This window comes from Tursiops truncatus, chromosome 19, assembly GCF_011762595.2.
Source record: "Tursiops truncatus isolate mTurTru1 chromosome 19, mTurTru1.mat.Y, whole genome shotgun sequence".
Taxonomy (NCBI): Eukaryota; Metazoa; Chordata; class Mammalia; order Artiodactyla; family Delphinidae; genus Tursiops; species Tursiops truncatus.
In genome coordinates, this window is record NC_047052.1 from 3,915,273 (window position 1) to 3,933,765 (window position 18,493).

The 18,493-nt window shown below is 58.0% G+C and overlaps 1 protein-coding gene across 7 annotated transcripts in view; it reads right to left on the reverse strand.

Moving 5' to 3' along the window:
- Nucleotides 1–2,882: 2,882 nt before the first annotated feature.
- KIAA0513 (KIAA0513 ortholog) overlaps nucleotides 2,883–18,493 on the reverse strand; it is a 60,896-nt gene continuing 45,285 nt past the window's right edge. For 3 of the 7 annotated variants that reach the window (XM_033844609.2, XM_033844608.2, XM_033844610.2), the window contains 8 exons: nucleotides 18,284–18,488; nucleotides 17,533–17,573; nucleotides 17,016–17,094; nucleotides 15,059–15,136; nucleotides 13,860–13,889; nucleotides 10,980–11,060; nucleotides 10,437–10,531; nucleotides 2,883–3,257 (listed from right to left, as the gene is read on the reverse strand). In XM_033844609.2, the coding sequence (XP_033700500.1) occupies nucleotides 3,031–3,257; nucleotides 10,437–10,531; nucleotides 10,980–11,060; nucleotides 13,860–13,889; nucleotides 15,059–15,136; nucleotides 17,016–17,094; nucleotides 17,533–17,573; nucleotides 18,284–18,488 (836 nt within the window). In that variant the 3' untranslated portion in view covers nucleotides 2,883–3,030. Of the gene's footprint in view, nucleotides 3,258–4,038; nucleotides 9,973–10,436; nucleotides 10,532–10,979; nucleotides 11,061–13,859; nucleotides 13,890–15,058; nucleotides 15,137–17,015; nucleotides 17,095–17,532; nucleotides 17,574–18,283; nucleotides 18,489–18,493 lie in introns of those variants that run through there. The other 4 variants (XM_073796397.1, XM_073796399.1, XM_073796396.1 and 1 more) reach the window with 4 other exon arrangements.

An 18,493-nucleotide genomic window follows, 5' to 3' on the forward strand; every position in this document is an offset into this window, starting at 1 on the left:
GGGCCCCCTGTAGTTGAAGCGCAGAGTCCTAACCGCTGGACCACCAGGGAAGTCCCTTGTGGACATTCTTCTGATTGGCTGGTGGTGAGGTAACTGGGCAGCATCCAGTTAACTTCTTCCACCTGTGGGGTTTCCGTACCTGCAAAACAGCTCAAAGGACATGGCGCAGGATATTATCTAGAGCCCTTGAGGAGGAACTAAAGGTCCTTGGCTTTGTTTAATGGCTGAACTCTTATTATTTTGTCTGGCTTGACTATTTTCCTTAGCTTCTGCATTTTCTCATTTCTCTGATTAAATTTATTCTTTGGAACTCGGGGAACTAGCCTAGGAGGCTAAAGTTTTTCTACAAACAAGAGTCAGGTGGAGGACATTGGGTGGGTCTGTCCCGGGAAAGCCCCACAGAGTCCTTATTGGTTGCAGGTGAATCATCTCCCAGGGCTGTCCTAACACAGCACCACACACTGGGGGCTTCAAACCACAGAAATCTATTCTCCCTCAGGCTGGACTCCAAGGTCAGGGTGCTGGCAGGTCTGGTTCCTTCTGGGGTCTGTTTCCCCTTTTTATAAGGACACCAGTCATAGGATCAGGGGTCCACCCCATTCATCCTAACTAAATATATCTGCAAAGACTCTATTTCCAAATAAGGTCACATTGTGAGTATGGGGAGTTAGGACTTCAACACATGAGTTTTGGGGACGCAATTCACCCAAACCATAGGGACGTGATGTGCGGGGATGACCTTGGAACCAGGGACACATCACAAAAGTGGAGGAGGGGTGGGAGTCCGCAGGCTCGGCCGCCTGCCCGCCTGGGCCCCCTGGGTGTGCACATTTGGGGAGCAAATTCCTGATGGTGGCTGGGGGCATCTGAGCTCTGGGTCACTCGGCTCTCAGCACACCTCCTGCTGCCTCCTAGACACCTCTGCCAGGGAGAGGACGTCCTGCAGCCGTTCAGGATAAACACTACGCTCTGGAGCCAGCTAGCCCCTGATTTCATTCCCCACTGCGGGTACCACGATTTCCTCCTCAGCAAAGTGGTGAACAAAACCTTCCTCGCGGGTGTGGTGAAAAGGGAACTCTCCTACACTGCTGGAGGGAATGTATTATAAACTGGTGCAGCCACTATGGAAAACAGTGTGGAGGTTCTTTAAAAAATAGTGTTACCATATGATCCAGCAATCTCACTCCTGGGCATGTATCTGGAGAAAACTAATTCAAGAAGATACATGCACCCCAAGGTTCTTTGCACACTATTTACAATAGCCAAGATACGGAAGCAACCTAAATGTCCATTGACAGATGAATGGATAAAGATGTGGTACCTACATACGATGGAATACTACTCAGCCATAAAAAAGAATGAAATAATGTCATTCGCAACAGCATGGATGGAACTGGAGATTATCACCCTAAGTGAAGTAAGTCAGACAGAAAGACAAATATCATATATCACTTACATGTGGAATCTAAAATACGACACAAAGGAACTTATCTACGAAACAGAAATAGACTCACAGACGTAGAAAACAAACTTATGGTTACCAAAGGGTTAAGGGGGGGGTGGCATAAATTAGGAGTATGGGATTAACAGATACACACTGCCATATATAAAATAGATAAGCAAGGTCCTACTATATAGCACAGGGGTATCTTGTAATAACATATAATGGAAAAAAATATGAAAAAGAATATGGATATGTACAACTGAATCACCTTGCTGTACACCAGAAGCTAACACAACATTGTAAGTTAGCTATATTTCAATAAAAAATTAAATTTAAAAAAACCCAAACCTTTCTCATGGGATCATTGCAGGATTAACGTCTTCGCCACAGTGACTTTTATTTCCCAAAATGCAGCTCCAAGGCACCTCCTCAGGGAAGCCCACCCTGATTCAACCAGGAAGGACACTCACTCCAAAAATAACTAAAACATTCTATATTTCCTATATAATAATTTATAAAATAACCTTATCGTAGATTGTATTATATATCATCACATTTACAGTATATATTTTATGTTGTATTTTTATACTCTAAGCATTTATATGTGTGCACATGCACGCACAGACAGACACACACAAATGTACCTTTTTTTAACCTCAGTTGTGTCTGAACCCCACTGATAGTTTCTGAAGGAAAAGGACCTTGCTTCTTCATCTTGTGGTCCTGGAGCCTGGTGGCGCCTGGCACACAGTAGGTGCTCATTAAAGGTAAGTTGACGGCACAAGGGGCCTCTCCCCTCCCTCTCTGGCCCCAGCACGCCGAAGAGACCAATTGTTCCCAATTCCAGGGTTGGACATCGGCCAGGAGCTTCCCTGGCTCTCTCTGTGTGCATGGTCGCTTGGGAGTAGGGACAAAATTCCTAGCTCCTCTCTTTGGGGCCCAGGAGGTGGGAGGTGGGGTGAGCAGGGGTGGAAGGAGCATAACTTTTGGGGTCTCTTCCTTTCAGAGTCCCAGGCATTGAGGACAAACCCACCCCACTGCTTCCCAGCGCAACTCGCGCAGGATCTGAGTACAGGAGAAAAGAGAGCACCTGCGGTCACTTCCTGGGACATTAAAAGGTGACTTCGTTAGTGAGAGGCTAGTTCCAAATATGGAAAGAGGGGAGATGCTTCTTTCGGGGAGCCAGAGCATTTGTGGCACTGCGCAGGGGAGGTGGCTGCAGGCAGAGGTGCTCGGCACGAACTTAAGGGACAAGACTGTTACCATGGTCAGGGTGCCCCGGAAGCCTCAGCACCGTTTTAAGCGTCAATAAAGTCAGAAGTAGAAAGGTTACAATTTACAAAGGAACACGATGTGCATGCCTAATTGTTTAAATTTCTTTTATATTTAGTGTCATGAATTTTGAAGAGTATGTTTTAAATGGATTCCTATAAAATTTAGAGAGAAGTTTGGTCGTTTTTCTTTTTCCTTTAATGGGCGGGACTCTTCCTACAGGTGCAGCTCCCAGGTTGATTTATTTCCTCATCGGGACAAGGAGGAACGAGATTAGAGTGAGAAGCACGTTTGCATTTCTCGCAGGAACCGCCTCAGATGGGTGATATTTTCCCTCCCATTATATGGATGAAGAAACTGAGGTTCAGAAAACAATTTGGCAAAAGGCACGCAGTGGGTTGGTGGGGAGGTAGAACGGGACCCAGGCTCGGGTCCCCGTGCTCTTCAGAATCCTTGCTGCCTTCAGAGGGGTCCTTCCCTGTCACCAGGAGTTGCCTCTGAATCCAGCCCCTGGCCTTCAGCTGCTGGACTCTCCTGGCACCTGAGGAAAAGTCAGGTGTGAAGGCTTCTACCACCCGGGCCGGTCCTCCAGGCTGGGTGGGAGAACCAGAGACAGGGCGGTCCGGCCCCTGCCCCACCGAGCATCAGGGCACATACCCCAGCCCATCTCAGGTGGCCAGGCCAGGGCTGGGGGACCTGCCTGCACCTTCGCCCTGGGAACCATCCCACCCGGGGCCCCTGGAACTGAGTCCACTTCTCCAGGTACCAAGGACACTTCTTCTAGGCCCTGTGCTGGTCCTCAGGCTTACCTCCCGGATCTGTTAGTCTGGAGAGTTAGAACATGGCTATTGACCTCTTATAATCAGAAAAAAAGAAAGCCCAACATTTCACAAAATACGTCTGTCAAACCAAGTTGTAAGGGATGATGAAGGTGTCCTGTGTGTGTCAGGTGGGGGTGGTAATCGCGTTCTACTCACAGCCCCCCGACCCCCAAAAGCAAGAAGTGAGGCAGCTGTGGCTCAAAGGCAAGACCAGGATATCAGCTGGAAGGGACTGGAGGCATCCTGGAGGCCAAGGCCCCTCCGTTCACTAACACACCCCGGCGGTGACTCAGCGGACACTCCCTCTGCCCATCGGTTTGGCCACGACACACACACACGTCTGCACAGGACCCAGCTGCTTAGCCTAAGTGGGGAGAACGTCTATTTGACCCCAGAAAAAAGGTGTTTTCTCTGTCATCACTGAGAAGATTGTAAATTCTGTTAAAAAAAAAAAAAAAATGTGCTCACGGACATGTGAAAACAAAAATTCAACAGACGGACTTCTTTTTTTTAAGAATTTATTTCGGTTTCTGCCTTCGGACAATCTGAGGTGAAATATATGGACGGTTTTTTTTTTCTTCACAGGAAACAGCTTTGATTTTAGCACTGTTCTGAGAGCTCGACCTTGAAACTTTCTCCACCTGAAAATATAGTTTGTAGAACGTCGCCTCGTGGGACACGAAATCGCGTAAGTGTACATATAACATACCTGCGTCGCGGACCCCGGCTTCTGGGCCACTAAGGGCAATGCGTGGGCATGGCCAAGGCAAGTTCAGGTCCGAGACCAATGGGTGGGAGAGAAACAGGGGAGGCACGTGGGAGACCCTCCTGAAGCCCCAGAGGCCACAGTTAGAGCCACGAGGCTCTCGAGCTGACACGTCTTAAGGGGAGGTACCTGCCATTTGAGTTCGAGCCTTTCCTACTGTTCAGATGGTCGGCCCGTCCATCTCAAGGCGTCCACGGGAACCTAAGCAAGCCTCCAGCACAGGGACAGATCAGGGCCCGCATGTGCAGCCTGTGTGTGGGAACCGGGCCTGCTGAGCGCTTCCCTTTCATTTCCGCGAGTGCACCGTCCAGGACCAAGGTGGGGACAGGCACAGCCCCCCGGGGTCCGAGGGGCATCACAGCAGCAGGAGCCCTCCTTCCAGCTCAGCGACCCCGTCTGTGCTGCTCAGGAGGGCGCCAAGCGACAGCGCCCTGGTCTGACCCTGCGGGACAAGCGAGGATGCAGGGTCCCCCCCGCCTGCACAGAGTGATGGGAAGACGGGCAAACCCAGACCGTCCTGACTCGCTCCTGGAAATGACAAGGTGTTCCTTCTCCAATAGTAACCGAGAACTCTAGAGCGGGAGCAGTGTCCCCTTGACTCCTGGGGACACAGCCAGGGGGAAGGTTCCCCCCCGCAGCCCTTCACTCATCTCAAGCTCAGACAGACCAGCCAACGCAGGGACACAGGCCAGCGCCAGGACACCCAGGGACGACGTAGGCCGGCCACCCGAGGCGCTTGCTGGAGAGGGACTGCAGGGAGATGGCGGCAGAACGAGGCCGGGGGGCCCGGCCACGCGGAGGGTCTTGGCGTTGAGGGTGCTCCTGGGTGGGAACCATCTGGAGAACCCACAGAGGCCTGTTTCCGGCCGCCGGGCGACAAGGACGTACTGGGACATGTGACTTGACTAAGGCCTGGCTCCAGCCCAGGTCTGAACGTCGCACACCAGCCAGTTAGGGGCACTTGTCACCGATGCCATTCCCCTGTACGAACTCAGCTTCAAAGGCTTTTCTAGCGAAACTCCCCCTCGAGAATCGTAAAAAGGGATCAGGGATTTGCAGGAAGACGGGGAGATGGCTGAGTGGCAGAAACAGTGGTTCAAGGAAACTAAAAGGCCGGGGGTGGGGCGCTGCGAGAAGAACCCCGGGACCGAGGGGCCGTGGGCCCCCAGCCCCGCAGCTCTGCCTGTGGCTGAGGAAGAGGGTGGCCAGGGGGTGACAAGCCTGGCACCGCCCGGCTGCTACCCCTCCCCCGAGGCTGGTGCCGGGCCCTTCTCCGCCTGCTTCCCAAGCTCCCTGCTGTTCTGGCAAATGGCTCAGGCCCCTGGCTGCCCAGCTGTCTCAATTGTAGGTGATTTGGCCATAGAGCTGATCTAACCGCACCGACCTGCTGGGATCCCCACTCGCTGAAAAGCCAACTCGTCGGGGTGCAGCTACGCCCAGGAAGGTCAGGCTTGTAGCTGCAGCCCTGACTGCTGGTCACGGTCACCTGGGTTCAACAAAACTCCTCGCAAGCCCCTTTGTGGCGTAAACACTGCGCTTCTCACACTGGGAGGCTGCAATACCAAGTGCTCTGGGCGATAAACCAACCCACTTAAAACAGCCGACGGAAAAGCAACCCTCAAGCCTGCCACCTCTCCACGGCAATGAACTTCACCGTCTAACCGGGCAGGGAGAGGTGAGTACGGGCTCCACTGGTTCCAGCTCCCGGGAAGGAGGAAAGAGAAAGGTCAGGCGGCACCTCTGACTCCAGTCCTGGGTCTCTGCCCTAAACCCAGCGTGGGGCTTGCCCGTGACCCTGACCGTCCCGGGTTTCACTGGAGCACAAAACTCGCGAACTGGACTCTCTCCAGCCCTCCTTTTGGCAACTTAAGAGCTCCTTGGTCTGCTTTTTTCCCCTTTCGGCGATAGGAAAATCATGGTCTACTCCCTTTCACTGTACAAAGAACTTACAATATCAGAACTTGGTTCTCCTGCCTTTGATTAAACGCGCGCACACGGTAGATATAATCTGAATACCAGCACAGCCCCTCTTAAACATCTAACAATATTGCTAAAACTGCAACAAAGGCTGAAGACGTACAAAGCACATCTCGACACCATCCTATTTCCAAAGCAGGGTACTTTTCACTTGGGAGAATTAGCTGTTTTTGGCTCATTACGATTCACATAGCCCTGAAGGGCAGACAGCAGGAGACTGAAATGCCATTGCTAACGCAGGCCTTCGAAGCTCCTGGCTCGGGACCCTGAACCTACTGGGACTGGAAACTCTCCTCGTGGATATGACCCGACGCTTCCTGCCCCGAGTCTAAGGGTCCTGAGTTTACAGGGGAGGCCACCAGAGCTCTTTCTCCGAAGCCTCCTGTGTGTACGGCGGGGTGAGACTTCTCCGCCCTGGGACCTGAGAGCCCGCCCTGTGTCTGTCTGCTCGGAGCGGGCCTCGGAGGGAAGATCGTGCCACAGAGAGAGGAAACGTCAGCGAGGCAGGCTGCCGGCTCCTGCTAGGCACGCCGTGCGTCCTCCGGGCGACAGTGGTCAGACACTCCGAGGTGAAATGCTCAGCCAAAGGCAGACGCCACCAGGACACAGCAGGACAGCCTCAGAGCCACCCCGACACTGGTCACTCCACGAGGCCCACGGTCTCCGGCAGTGTCCCCTCGTAGGGCTGAAAGCAACAGGCAGCACTTCTGGGGTCAGACTCCACTCTTAGGAGCTAGATTTACACAAACCAGGGGAGAGGAAAAAACCCAAAGCAACCCTTCCTTCTACCTTCAACTGCTATTTCAAGAGGCCTGTATGGGAAAAAAAGAAGGTCTCAAGATCATCTTGAAGCTAAAGTGCCTGGAAAAGCCCCAAGAAGTCAAAGCTGCATTTTTCCTTCCAAGGCTGCACGGGCCCTCCCGCCCCACCCTGCGGGGAGAGAGCCGCCAGCTCCCCAGCACCCCTGGGAAGACCCAGAACCTACTGTCTCCCTCCAGACATCAGACTGGATTGAACGTCCGTACAAAAATCTTCTATGTACAAGGATAAGTCTTTTGGGCACCTTTAGAATAAAATCTTAATGCCTTTCAACTAACCACTAAGAAAGCCAACGACACGCGGCCACAGGGGGAGAGCCCTGCGAGGGCACGTGGCCCGGCTCCTGTGGGGGGTGGGGGGAGCACAGCACACGCGGGGGTCGTCGCTGAACGTCTCAGGAGGGGCTGCGTCATCTTCAGGAGGCGCTGGAGGAGGGGCCCGCACACCCGTCAGCTGCATGTGATTTCTCTGAAACGCGTTCCATAGAGACCCGTCCTATCACTGGGCCCAGCATCGGGTGGAGGCGCTCCGGCCCGTGTGACCCGCCCCGCACAGGACAGGCAAACTGGCGACACAGCTGTGCTTTGTTTAGTGACACGGCCAGAGAGGCTGCCACCACACACACACACACACGCACACACACACACGCACACATGTGCGCGTGCACGCACACGCCATTGCGAAAACAGCAGGGTTTCTGAAGCCCCAGCCCCCCAGGTCTCCCGGAGGAGCAGCTCACGCCGGCGCACTCGGGTCCTGCCGTGTTTCCTGTCATCTCTCTTACGATCACCCGGATGTGCGTTCCTCGGCTCAACCAACGCACGCTCTGCTCTGGAACATTCCAGGGAGGCATCCCCCACGAGGGGAAACTTGGAGGGCCGGAGGGCTGGGTATCTGGCGTGTGCTTGTCATGCTGGAGGAGGTGCAGCGGGGACACGGGACGAAGGACCAAGGCGGGAAGGACGGAGCCCCGCTGGCCTCGTTGTCAGTGCCCAAGAGCTGGGGCTGGGGCGGGGGAACCGGGCTCGCCAGGGAAGCTGCTGGCAGGCTGGAGGCCTGCTGGCCAGACTGCAGTCCCTTGGGCTGGTCAGCTGTGCCTGGTACAAACCTGGGGGGAAGAGCCCCGGCTCCCGGCACCTGAGACGGCGAGGGGGTGTCCGCAGAGTCCGCAGGAAAGTGGTCCAAGGGCTCGGGTGGCGGAAGGTACAGGCTTCCCCAGGCGGCCGGGGTGGAGGGCCCGACCCTCCGAAGCCCCGCTACCCCGCCTCACACAGTCACCGCCACAAGTGGCCTCTGCCACGGTGCCTGTAACGCTGACACAGATTCTTTTGTCTGTTTTGAAATAAAGGGCAGCACTGTCTGCTTTCAGAAAGGGCGGTTGTCCTGAAGCCGCTGAAGAAGCTTCTCTTGTCTGTGCTTGTCACGGGACTGATGGCCCCGAGCTACTCCCAGGGAGCAAGGGGCGGAAGCGTCTCCACTCCAGAAGGAAGCTGTCGGCTGCGCGGGGACATCTCAGACAGCCTGACACAGACACCTGAGTGCTACGTGGGTCCAACACAGCCACTCGGAGCCATGCCGTCTCCCGGCGCCCACACCCCTGACCGTGGCCGGGCCTTCTGCAGCCGGGAAGGCACGTCCTCTGCCCCGGTCTCTCTCCCGTCCTGGAATAGGGGGTCTCCCTCTCCTCCTGGAGCTTCCTGGGACTCCCGTCCCTGCTGCACGGAGAGGGGACCCGGAAAAGAGCCAGCACCAGCCGTGGACCGACACTCAGAGGCCCCCGCCCCCTCTGCTTGGTCCCCGCTCCGCAGGAACCCCACTGTGGGAGGAACCCCATCCCACCCTGCCGGGGGGCCCCCAATCATCACTCCTGACTGCCCTGTGTCACTGGCGTGTGCCACCCCACAGCTGCCCTTCCCTACCCTCCCATGTGCACCCCAGCCTCTCCCGCAGGAGGCTACGATGGACACCGGCCCATCGTGGACCCAACATCCTCCCTCCTGCGCCCCCTCGGTCCCACGTCGCAGGTCTGCCACTCGGGGATATGGAAAGTCACCTCGGTGTTAGCTGTGTAATCCCAGAGACACTTTGGCACGCAGGTGGGGGAGCAGACACAGGCAGAGGGGAGGCAGGGAAAACGGGCAACCAGATTCTTCTAGCCGCTAGTTCTAGGGCGGTGGGGGGCGCCTCTGGGTGCTGCCAATGTCATGCGGGGGCGGGGGGGTGACAGCCAGCCGTGGGCCCGGGAGGGAGGCGCGCACCCACAGTCCTCCTGGGGGAGCCTCGGGCCAACTGCCGAGGCCTACTCGGCGGCCATCTGCTCGATGTGGTCACTCAGCAGCTTGTACTGCTCTGGAAGAGAGAACAACGTTATTCCTTGTGAGAGAGACGGCGACACGGACGGGCAGGTCCTTCTCATTCGGGGTGATGACAAAGCAGGCCCTCCCGGGCATGGCGAGTGTGGGCTTCTGAAGGAGTGCCCTCGGCCTGGCAGTGGGCTCCGTGGAGCCGGGATGCATCTTCCCGTGGCAACGACGCGCCACAGGGCAGCCCCGCAGGCCCCCAGGAAGCCTGGTGTGGGCAGATGAACCCTGTCACAGGAGCCGGGCGTGGGTCCTGGAGGCCATGCAGGGGTCACGTGGTGGAGGACACAGTGTTCCTGCCCTGTGACGAGTGGTGGGGCTGGTGACAGCACTTTGAGATTTTCCGGGGGCACCGCCTGAGGCCACCCGTCCTTGGCCCTCTTTAACTCGGTCCAGGATGGAGTTTTATTTGTAAACAATATCGATCTGTACAAATCTATGTCTAAGTGGAAGAGTTTTCAGGGGACACGCAGGAAGCATCTTGTAGCACGTGGGATGACGCCTAAAGGCCAGCTGTCGATCAGGGAAGCTGACATCAGCAACGTGTCCCCTCCCGTTACAGAAGCCAGAGATGCCGCAAAGACCTCAAGACCCCCGCCGCTCCCCCGGGACCTGCGGCCACGTGTCATTCAAGCAACGAAGACAGGCCATGTGGTGGCCATTTAGACGGAGGGGCAACTCAGCGCCAGAGTCTGCCCGTTTTCAAGGTCAGAGTCTGAGCACCAAGTTATATCTTTTCCTGGGCCCTGTCTGTAAGCACTGACCTGGTGGGCCCCGCACCATCCTGCCCCACGTGGGCAAGCCCTACCTAGCAGAACTGGGTCTCCAAGGGGAAGGAAGAGTGTCCCGCGCATGCAGGCCGACAGGAACGTTTAATGTCCCGTGGGTAATTACAGCAGGGACAGTCCTCTGAGCCGGGTGGGGATTCCAGCACGCAGCGCACTCGCCCCCAAAACCCCGGCCCTGCCGCCACTCACCCTCATCCAGGTTGCCAATCACCGCCTGCTTCTTCAGAAAGTCGTTGCACAGCTTCTTGTTCAGCCCGAACGCCAGCATGTTGTGCGTGAACGTGCTGGGGGGACACGGCTGTGAGCTGGCAGCCCTCCCGCCTCCCGAGGGGAAGGGAGCCGGGGCCCGACATGCAACCCACCGGGCCGGGGAATCGATAGAAAGATGTAAAACCAAATCGCCTCATCGGCCAGCCCTGCTCACCATGAAACCGTGTTAGGGGCGGACTAATTAGGAACCGGAGTCAAGGCCAAGTGGAGCGAATCGTGTGCTTCTGAGCCATTTAAGAACGCACAGTGGTCGTGACACTGAGCCGGGGATGTGTGACGTCATAAGGGTGGCGCTCCCCCAGCAGAGCCCCCGGGTAGGAGCGTCTCACCCGGCGGTCCCTCCTCACACCGCCCTGCTTGCTCATCTCCTGGGTGACCCGGAGTGGGCGTGGCCCCGTCCGGGTCATAGGGCGGGGCCGGGGGGGGCGGGGGGGCGGGGGGCAGGCCGGCCCTGGCGCTCACCCCAGCTGCCCGAAGGTGATGTTCTCGTTGAACCGTAGGCTGTCGTCCCGCTCCTCCTGGGTCATGTGGCACCACCTCTCTCTGCAAGCACAGGAGGGGCAGCGGAGGGGCTTCAGAGCCCACATCCCCGCCGCTTGGCCCCCTCCTGCTCTGACCCACAGGTGCTGGCCTCCCTGACAGAGAGGGGACACCTCTGCCGAAGAGCTGCTGGCGCTGCTTCTAGGAAGCCTGACCGAAGGCTGCCCCTCTGCCTGGGGGCCCGAGACCCACACTCATCACCTTCTCCTGGCGGAGACAAGGCTCAGGACCCAGAGACAATGTGCGCTGAGCGGCTGCCCGGAACATTCTCCGGGAGACGAGAACGCTGCCCCCACATCCTTCTCTAAGGTTCAAGGACACGGAGGCCGAGGCCCGTGTCACCGGTGGGGAGGCGTGCCGAGAAGCCGGCGGAGCAGGGGTCAGGAGCCCAGCGAGCGTCTGCGGCCTCTGACCACACGCGGCCCATCAGGCCGGCCCGCCTCTGCCGTTCACTGTGCTCCCAGGCTGCCTCGTAGGGCGCGGGGACGGGCCCGTGAGCACGGAGAAGACGGCACAGAGCCTCTCAGCGAAGCCGGGAACCCAACGAGGAGGGACCACGGCCCGTGAGGCTCCACGTGCTCTCCGTGAAGCAGCGCGGGGCTCAGGGTTCGGGCAGGGAAGGTGCGCTTTTGAGCTCTTTTTGAGCTCGGTGTCCCTGACTGAGAGCGAACGCCGCCCCATCCTGCAGGGCGTCAGCCCCTCCCCTTACGGCCAAGCACCCTTGTCCCCAGGGGCCCGGGACCGTCAGCCACTGCACCACTCCACCTCCACCCCCCGGGGCATGGGAGCCGCGTGGCCACCTGAGAAGTGAGCAGATGCCGATTTCCCCTTAAAAATTACACTCTGGACAAGGAGTCTGACTAAAACAGGGCTGAGAGGAAAAAGACAAAAGAAAAGGGAGAGAAGAGGCAGTATGAGGGGGTGAGGGGTCAGGGCGATGGAGAAGCTGAAAGAAGAGGAACAGAACCAACAACATCGACTCTTAACTCCTCTCTCCCCTCCCAGCCCAGGGAGGCTACTGGTGCCGCTGCAGCTGAGCGGGAGCCATGGGACACCAGGGCGCAACAGAGGCGGCACTGTCAGTCTCCCAGTCTCCTCATGCTGACAGGACACCCACGAAGACACCTGGAATGTGCTTCCAGGCACTATGCTAATCCCATGCCATGTTCCTTCCCATCCTTTTTCCCTGAGTGGTCACCCTTAGAATCGTCCAGCCACATAAACTCCCACACCACCACCAGGCTCGCTGGGTACTGTTGCACAGGTTGTGCACTGCACAACCCCAGACCATGTGGAAGTGGCTCCCTCGCAGGCGTGCAGCACAGCAGCCCTGACCCAGATGAGGAGGTCAGTCCTCTTGCTGTGGCGAGGACTAGAGTTGGGACATTTTATCTGATCTCTGAAGAAATAGGTAGAAGGTCATTTGGGATCAGGGGATGCCTACCAACAAATCGATTCCTTAAAAGTGAGTTCGGCACCCAATACTGGTCGAGGTCTAATACCCCAGGAGGGCAGATCGTGTGTCTACATTGCCACAGTGGGAATTCGGATGTGTCCAGCAGCTTACAGAAGAGGAAGCCTCCTGAAACGGGGACATTTCTGCCTCTGAGAACAGAGAGGGTGCTGATGGTGCTGCCGGCAGAGTCTGCCAAAGAGGAATCATGCTGGAGGCACAAGGTTGCCCAAGGACCCAGAGCCAACCCCCGGCCCCCAATCTCGGGGTGTCCTGGGGGTCAGATCTGGGATGTGCATGGCCAGACCACATCTGCTCTGGGTGAGGAGGCCTGTGAGGCCCAGAGGCTCACTTCCCCTCGTGGGGCTCAGAGGTCATGATGCTCCAGCCCTGTCGGGCCTCGGCTGTGGTGCTGGGAAGCCTTGCTCCAGGAAGGCTGGTTAATTACACACACACCCCCGCCCCCCAGAGAGTCTGTGGGAACTTGGGGGCTTTTTAGGAACGGAGGTAGCTGCCGTGCCCAAATGCTCCTTTTAAAGCCATAATAAGGCTGCGTTAAAAAAAACAAGATTTCTCATAAAACAATAAGCACTAAAAATACATCACTGATTAAAGGAAGCATGCTTTGGGAAATTTCCACCAAATTAAAAACAAGCACTGAATCAGAAACTATATTTTGAATAGGCAGGCCTTTCACTCTAAAAATATCTTAACCAAGATATCGAGCACATATCAAGTTCAAACAATTGCAGTCAGACCCCACCGTGGGCTCGCAGGAAATACCCTGTTCTAGACCTTTGTCTTCAGGGGACCCCCTCACACACACAGGCCTCACATCACACAGTGGCCGGGGGAAGGAAGCAGCTGTCCTTCCTCCGGGACCCCCCAGACCTGTCAGAGTGGGCGAGGGTCTGCCAGAGCCCGCAGGCCCCTAGGCACGACTGCAGGGACAGGTCCTCTGGCCCGACCTGCAGCTCCTGAGCCCGGATCAATGACCGAGCGGACAACAAGGGAACCCAAGGGTGTGGTTTCGGGGTCCGCTGGGAGGGCCAGAGTGGCCCATGGAGGCTGGACTCGCTCCAGGTCGGAGCTGACCTCCTGGACCTCACTGCCCTCTCCTCTCGGGATGCGCACTGGGCCTCGTGGGGCTCTCGGGGGCCGTGTCTGTCTCCTGACCATTTCGGGGTCTCTATGCTCGGCGAGCTCCCCACTGTCTGTCGCCAGCCTGTCCCAGCGCTGGGCCCGCCGGCCGCGAGTCACACCCACGTCTGGTCACACCCCCCTCCCCTCCGACCCAGCGGCCCCGAAGGGCCCCCGCACTGTCCATGGACAGTCACGTGGACACACACCTCTTCTTCTCCTCCTCTCCAGCATCCCCTCTGGAGCGGCAGCAGAAACAGGTAAACAGAGGAACACGTCAAAGTCATGCAAGATATGTGGATGGAAAAGAGAGCAAAGCGTGGAAGGAGGGTTATCACAGCGGAGACGGATATGGAGACGGGGTTCCGGGGGGCAGTGGCCCAGGAGTCTGAGAGCAAAGCAACACGAGGATCCCCCTCGCCTACAGGCACTTCCTGCATCTGCGACTCCCAGAAGGGCGGAGAACTCTCTCTCTAGCATCCTTAGGAATTCCAGCATCGCTTCCTCTCCACGTGCTCCCCTGCCTTCCTGGGGCACACAGCCACAGCAGGCCGCCGTGGGGTACGAGGCAGGTCATCCCGATAGGGTTTACTTCCCCCCCAAAAAAGATTTCACTTAAGATCCCCCAAGTGCTCGTGGACTAAAGCCTTAACCAGCAGGCACCTGCCCTCTCTCCTGCCGGGAGAAAGGTTAAGGGGTCTCCCCAGGGTCAAAGAAGGCGGGGATTCAATTTCATCAATGAGGAGAGACTCAGACTTCAAAGTCCCATGACTGGAGGGGCCAACGAGGTGACCCAGGCCTGGGAGGCCGCTGCCCCTTCCCCGCCCCGCTGCTGCACACAGCAGGCACCAGCCTTAGCTCGCCGCCGTGGCCAGAGAGAGCTGAGCACCGTGCCCAGCCCTCGCCGCTGCCCAGTGCTCAGTGAACCGCTTTACAAAGGGAGTCTTCCGAAGCGGCAAGACTGCCCTCGGGGAAGCTACAGCCCAGAGGAGTAAGTTGACAGTAGCGACTGCCCTTCCCAGACGTGAGCCCAGCACCCAGGGTCCCGCGGCAGCGGTCTCAGCTCGGGAGTCTGGAGTCTCACAGAGACAGGCAGAGTGGGACCGAGGGGGGCCCTGTGGGCTTCACTCAGTGGGAGTCTGCATTTCTTAGGAGGGTCAGGCCGAGTCATGCCGGAGCCCCGGGGCAGGAAGCGCTCATGCAAGCTGGCCCCCCCACCCAGGAAGCGGTGCGCCCGGGACCCTTCAGGCAGCTTGCAGGGCACCGGGGCCGCCAGGGGTTGAGGAAGAAACACAGACGCGTCGACTCAGCCGTTCTGTCCTCCTGCTTTCCTCTTCAGGAACGGGACAATAAAGCCTCGCCCTGGTCCTCTTCCCTGGGGCAAAGCGGGCCCGGACTTGGCTCCTACCTGGTGGTGGGAGACCGCTTTCTCCTCTCACAGTGGACAGCGTCGAAAAAGGCCGCGTTCCAGAACCTCAGCGTGTGCCTGCAAGACAGACAAGGCCCACGTGCCTTTATCCTCAATGGAGCTGGTTCCCCCCCCCCCCCCCGCCCCACCACCTGGCGACGTGTCCTGAGGGCATCCGTGCGTCTCTCCCAGGACTCGGCCTGGACTCGTCGGGTCAAAGGGGAAGCCGCCGCCAGCGGGATGTGGGCGAAGGCCATCTCCCCTTCTCTGCCTCCGGCTGAGCTCCCAACAGGAAGCAGAGGCTTTGAGGAGGCCTGCTTCTCTAGAACACGGTCTAGTAACATAAATGGGAGCCCCGGCAGGGACAGGCCACGTGCAGAGGGCAAACGTATTTATAGCGACACACGAGGAAGAGGCACGCTTCCCAAGGATCAGGGTCAGCAGCCCTACGGCACGTGGGCCGAGTCCAGCGGGCTCGCCGTCTGTGTGAATCAAGCTTATGGGATCACAGCCACGCCTCCACTTACACCCTGTCCACGGCGGCTCTGGCACCACAGCAGCGGAGGGCAGTGGTTGCCTGTCAAGCCTAAAACACTTACCACCCGGCTCTGTACAGAAAAGTGGGGCTGAGCCCTGTTGCAGATAAGACAGCAGCGGAGCCTAGGGGGGCCCAAGCTATGTCAGACGGTGGGACCGGGGCTGCTGGGCTCCCTCTCCCTGCTTCCCCCCGAGGCTGGCCCTGCAGGGTGGGCTCTCCTCGCGGAGGCTTCGGGACAGCTGCAGCCCAGCCCCGGCCGGCCGCGTGCCTCACGCGCCCCATTCTGCCGCCCCAGGTTCTCCCACCGCAGCTAGACTGTGATCCTCGTGGGAGGGGCACGTCTGACACCCTTGGGGTTCCAGGAGCTACTACACCGCCTACGTGTGAGGAAATAAAAGCCACCGACGGAGAGGCTTCAGAGGGACGAGAGCGTCCTCAGAGAAAGACAGAGGGCGAGATGTCCCCTGACCACTGGTCTCCCACTGCAACCACGACCGTCACGTGTGTACATTACTGACACACACAGAACAGCTGCACTAGGATATAAGTCACACACCGTAAAACGCACGCTTTTCAAGGACACAGTTCAGTGGGTTTTAGTATATTCACAGAATTGTGCAACCGTCGCCACTATCCATTTCCGGGACATTTTCATCACCGCGCTCCCGGCTTCCCCCAGCCCCGGGCAACCACCGATCTGCTCTGTCTCCAGGGCTTTGCCTCCTGGACATTTTGTGTACATACACTACGTGGTCTTTTGTGTCTGGCCTGGGTCACGTGGCAGAACGTTTTCCAGGTCCACCCACGTTGTGGCAGGTGTGGGTGCCTCATTCCCTACGTGGCTGAGTGACAGCCCACATTTCATGTACCCACCTTTGGGCTCTTACGAATAACACTGTCATGAACATACGTGCACAGGTTTTTGCTTGAGTACCTATTTTCAACTCTTTTCAGTATCTACCCAGGAGTAAAACTGCCGGGGTCATGGGCTACAATTCTGTTTAACTGCTGCCCGACCGTTCTCCGCAGTGGCTGCTGCGTGGGACAAGCCCACCAGCCGTGTACGAGTTTCCAATTTCCCTGCATCCTCGCCCATCTTTTCTCCTTTGGTTCTCCTAGGAGGCGTGAGTGGCCTTCACTTCTTTTGTTTGTTTGTTTGTTTGTTTTGCGGTACGTGGGCCTCTCACTGTTGTGGCCTCTCCCGTTGCGGAGCAATAGGCTCCGGACGCACAGGCTCAGCGGCCATGGCTCATGGGCCCAGCCGCTCCGCAGCATGTGGGATCCTCCCGGACCAGGGCACAAACCCGCGTCCCCTGCATCGGCAGGCGGACTCTCAACCACTGCGCCACCAGGGAAGCCCTGGCCTTCACTTCTGATGGAGACATGGGTCCTGGTGACAAACGTCGAGGGTGGCCTTACCAGATGGGCTGCTGCTTCAGGTGTGTGTACAGGTAGATCTTCTCCCCCTTCCTCTCCTCCTCTGGGCTGCACACAGTCACTGTGGGAGGGGGAGGGAGACTGAGCAAGGCAGACCCCCGCCCCGCCCCGACTCCAGCGACCCTCCCAGCAGGCCCCGCATCATCCCACAGGTCACACAAACATACAGCGGAAACTCCATGGCACCTGCCCTGCGGCTCTCAGGCCTGGCCCTGAGGACTCCTCCCCAGGGAGGGTCCCGGGAACAGCTCCCCCACCACTGGGGATACTTTCCTTGAGTCCCCTGGGAGGAGGAGTTGATCCCCAGAGAGGCGGGTTTTCCGCGGAAATTCAGGAAGCGGTTAGAGACCAGAGCAGAGCGCAGTAGGACAGCGTCCCCTGCTACGGGGGAGCTGGAGCCCCAGGCGTCCAGGGACCTGCGGCTCCCCGTGGGCCGGACTGAGGCCCCGTGGCGCTGCTACGGCACCGCCCGGCCCCACGAGCACGGGCAGGCACTCACCCGTCTTCCGCGGCTTCTCCTGGGACTTGCCTTCTTTCTCCCTTGGGGAGAGAAACCATAGCAGTGACAAAACGACCCAAAGAACCCTGTTACGTTGCTGAAACGGGATGATGCCTCATAACCAATGTGTAAACCGAAGGTGGTCTTCTCTGCAAACACATTTACGAAATCAATGCCACTCGTACCACCTGCCAGCCTTTTAGAACTGAGATGTGCCGTTCAGGCTCCTCTGTGCCATTTTCTCTGAATCCAAGACTGTCCAGACCAGAGGAGGAATAAAGCCAAGTGGGCTGGTTGTAACCGAGCCGTCGGAGGGGACGGCGGGGACCACAGGGCACCCCTGCTTTGTGGAAGTCTCGGTTCCTGCACTGCTCGGACGCGGCCCCGCCCCCCGCGGGTCCCCGAGTGGCTATGGGAACACCGCTGCCCTGGGGAACGCGGTTTCTCTCACGGCAGCGGGAGGCGGGGTGCAGGGAGGGGGGTGTAACTCCCCTTCTGCCTACCGACAATTTCCGCGCGCTCCTCTCCAGCCCTAGAAACACGGGCCCACGGGGAGAATCCCAGCACGTCAGCAAATGGAACAGCGTTTGGAAGCCCCAGAAAACTGGAGGCTGGGGAGGCAGCTGCCCCCCGGGAGCAGCTCTCAGGCCCCCGTGACGGCCGAGGGCGCAGAGATGCTCCCGACGCTGGGCCAGGGTGGCCTCCTTGTCACACCCACGGTCGGGGAGGGACGTACGCAGGCGATACTCACTCGCTTCTCCTGGCCAGGGGCCCCTTGGGCTTGGTCTCCAGCCCGAAGAAGCCCTTGACGTTCTCCGTCTTGGCCGACGTGTTCTTCAGAAGCCGCTCGGCGATGTCCTTCTTCTCCGCTAACCAGCTATTGGCCGACTTCAAGTAGGAGTCGATGCTCCCGGCCGGCTTCTCCTTGAACTCGGAGGGGAGCAGGTGTGGTTTACCTGGA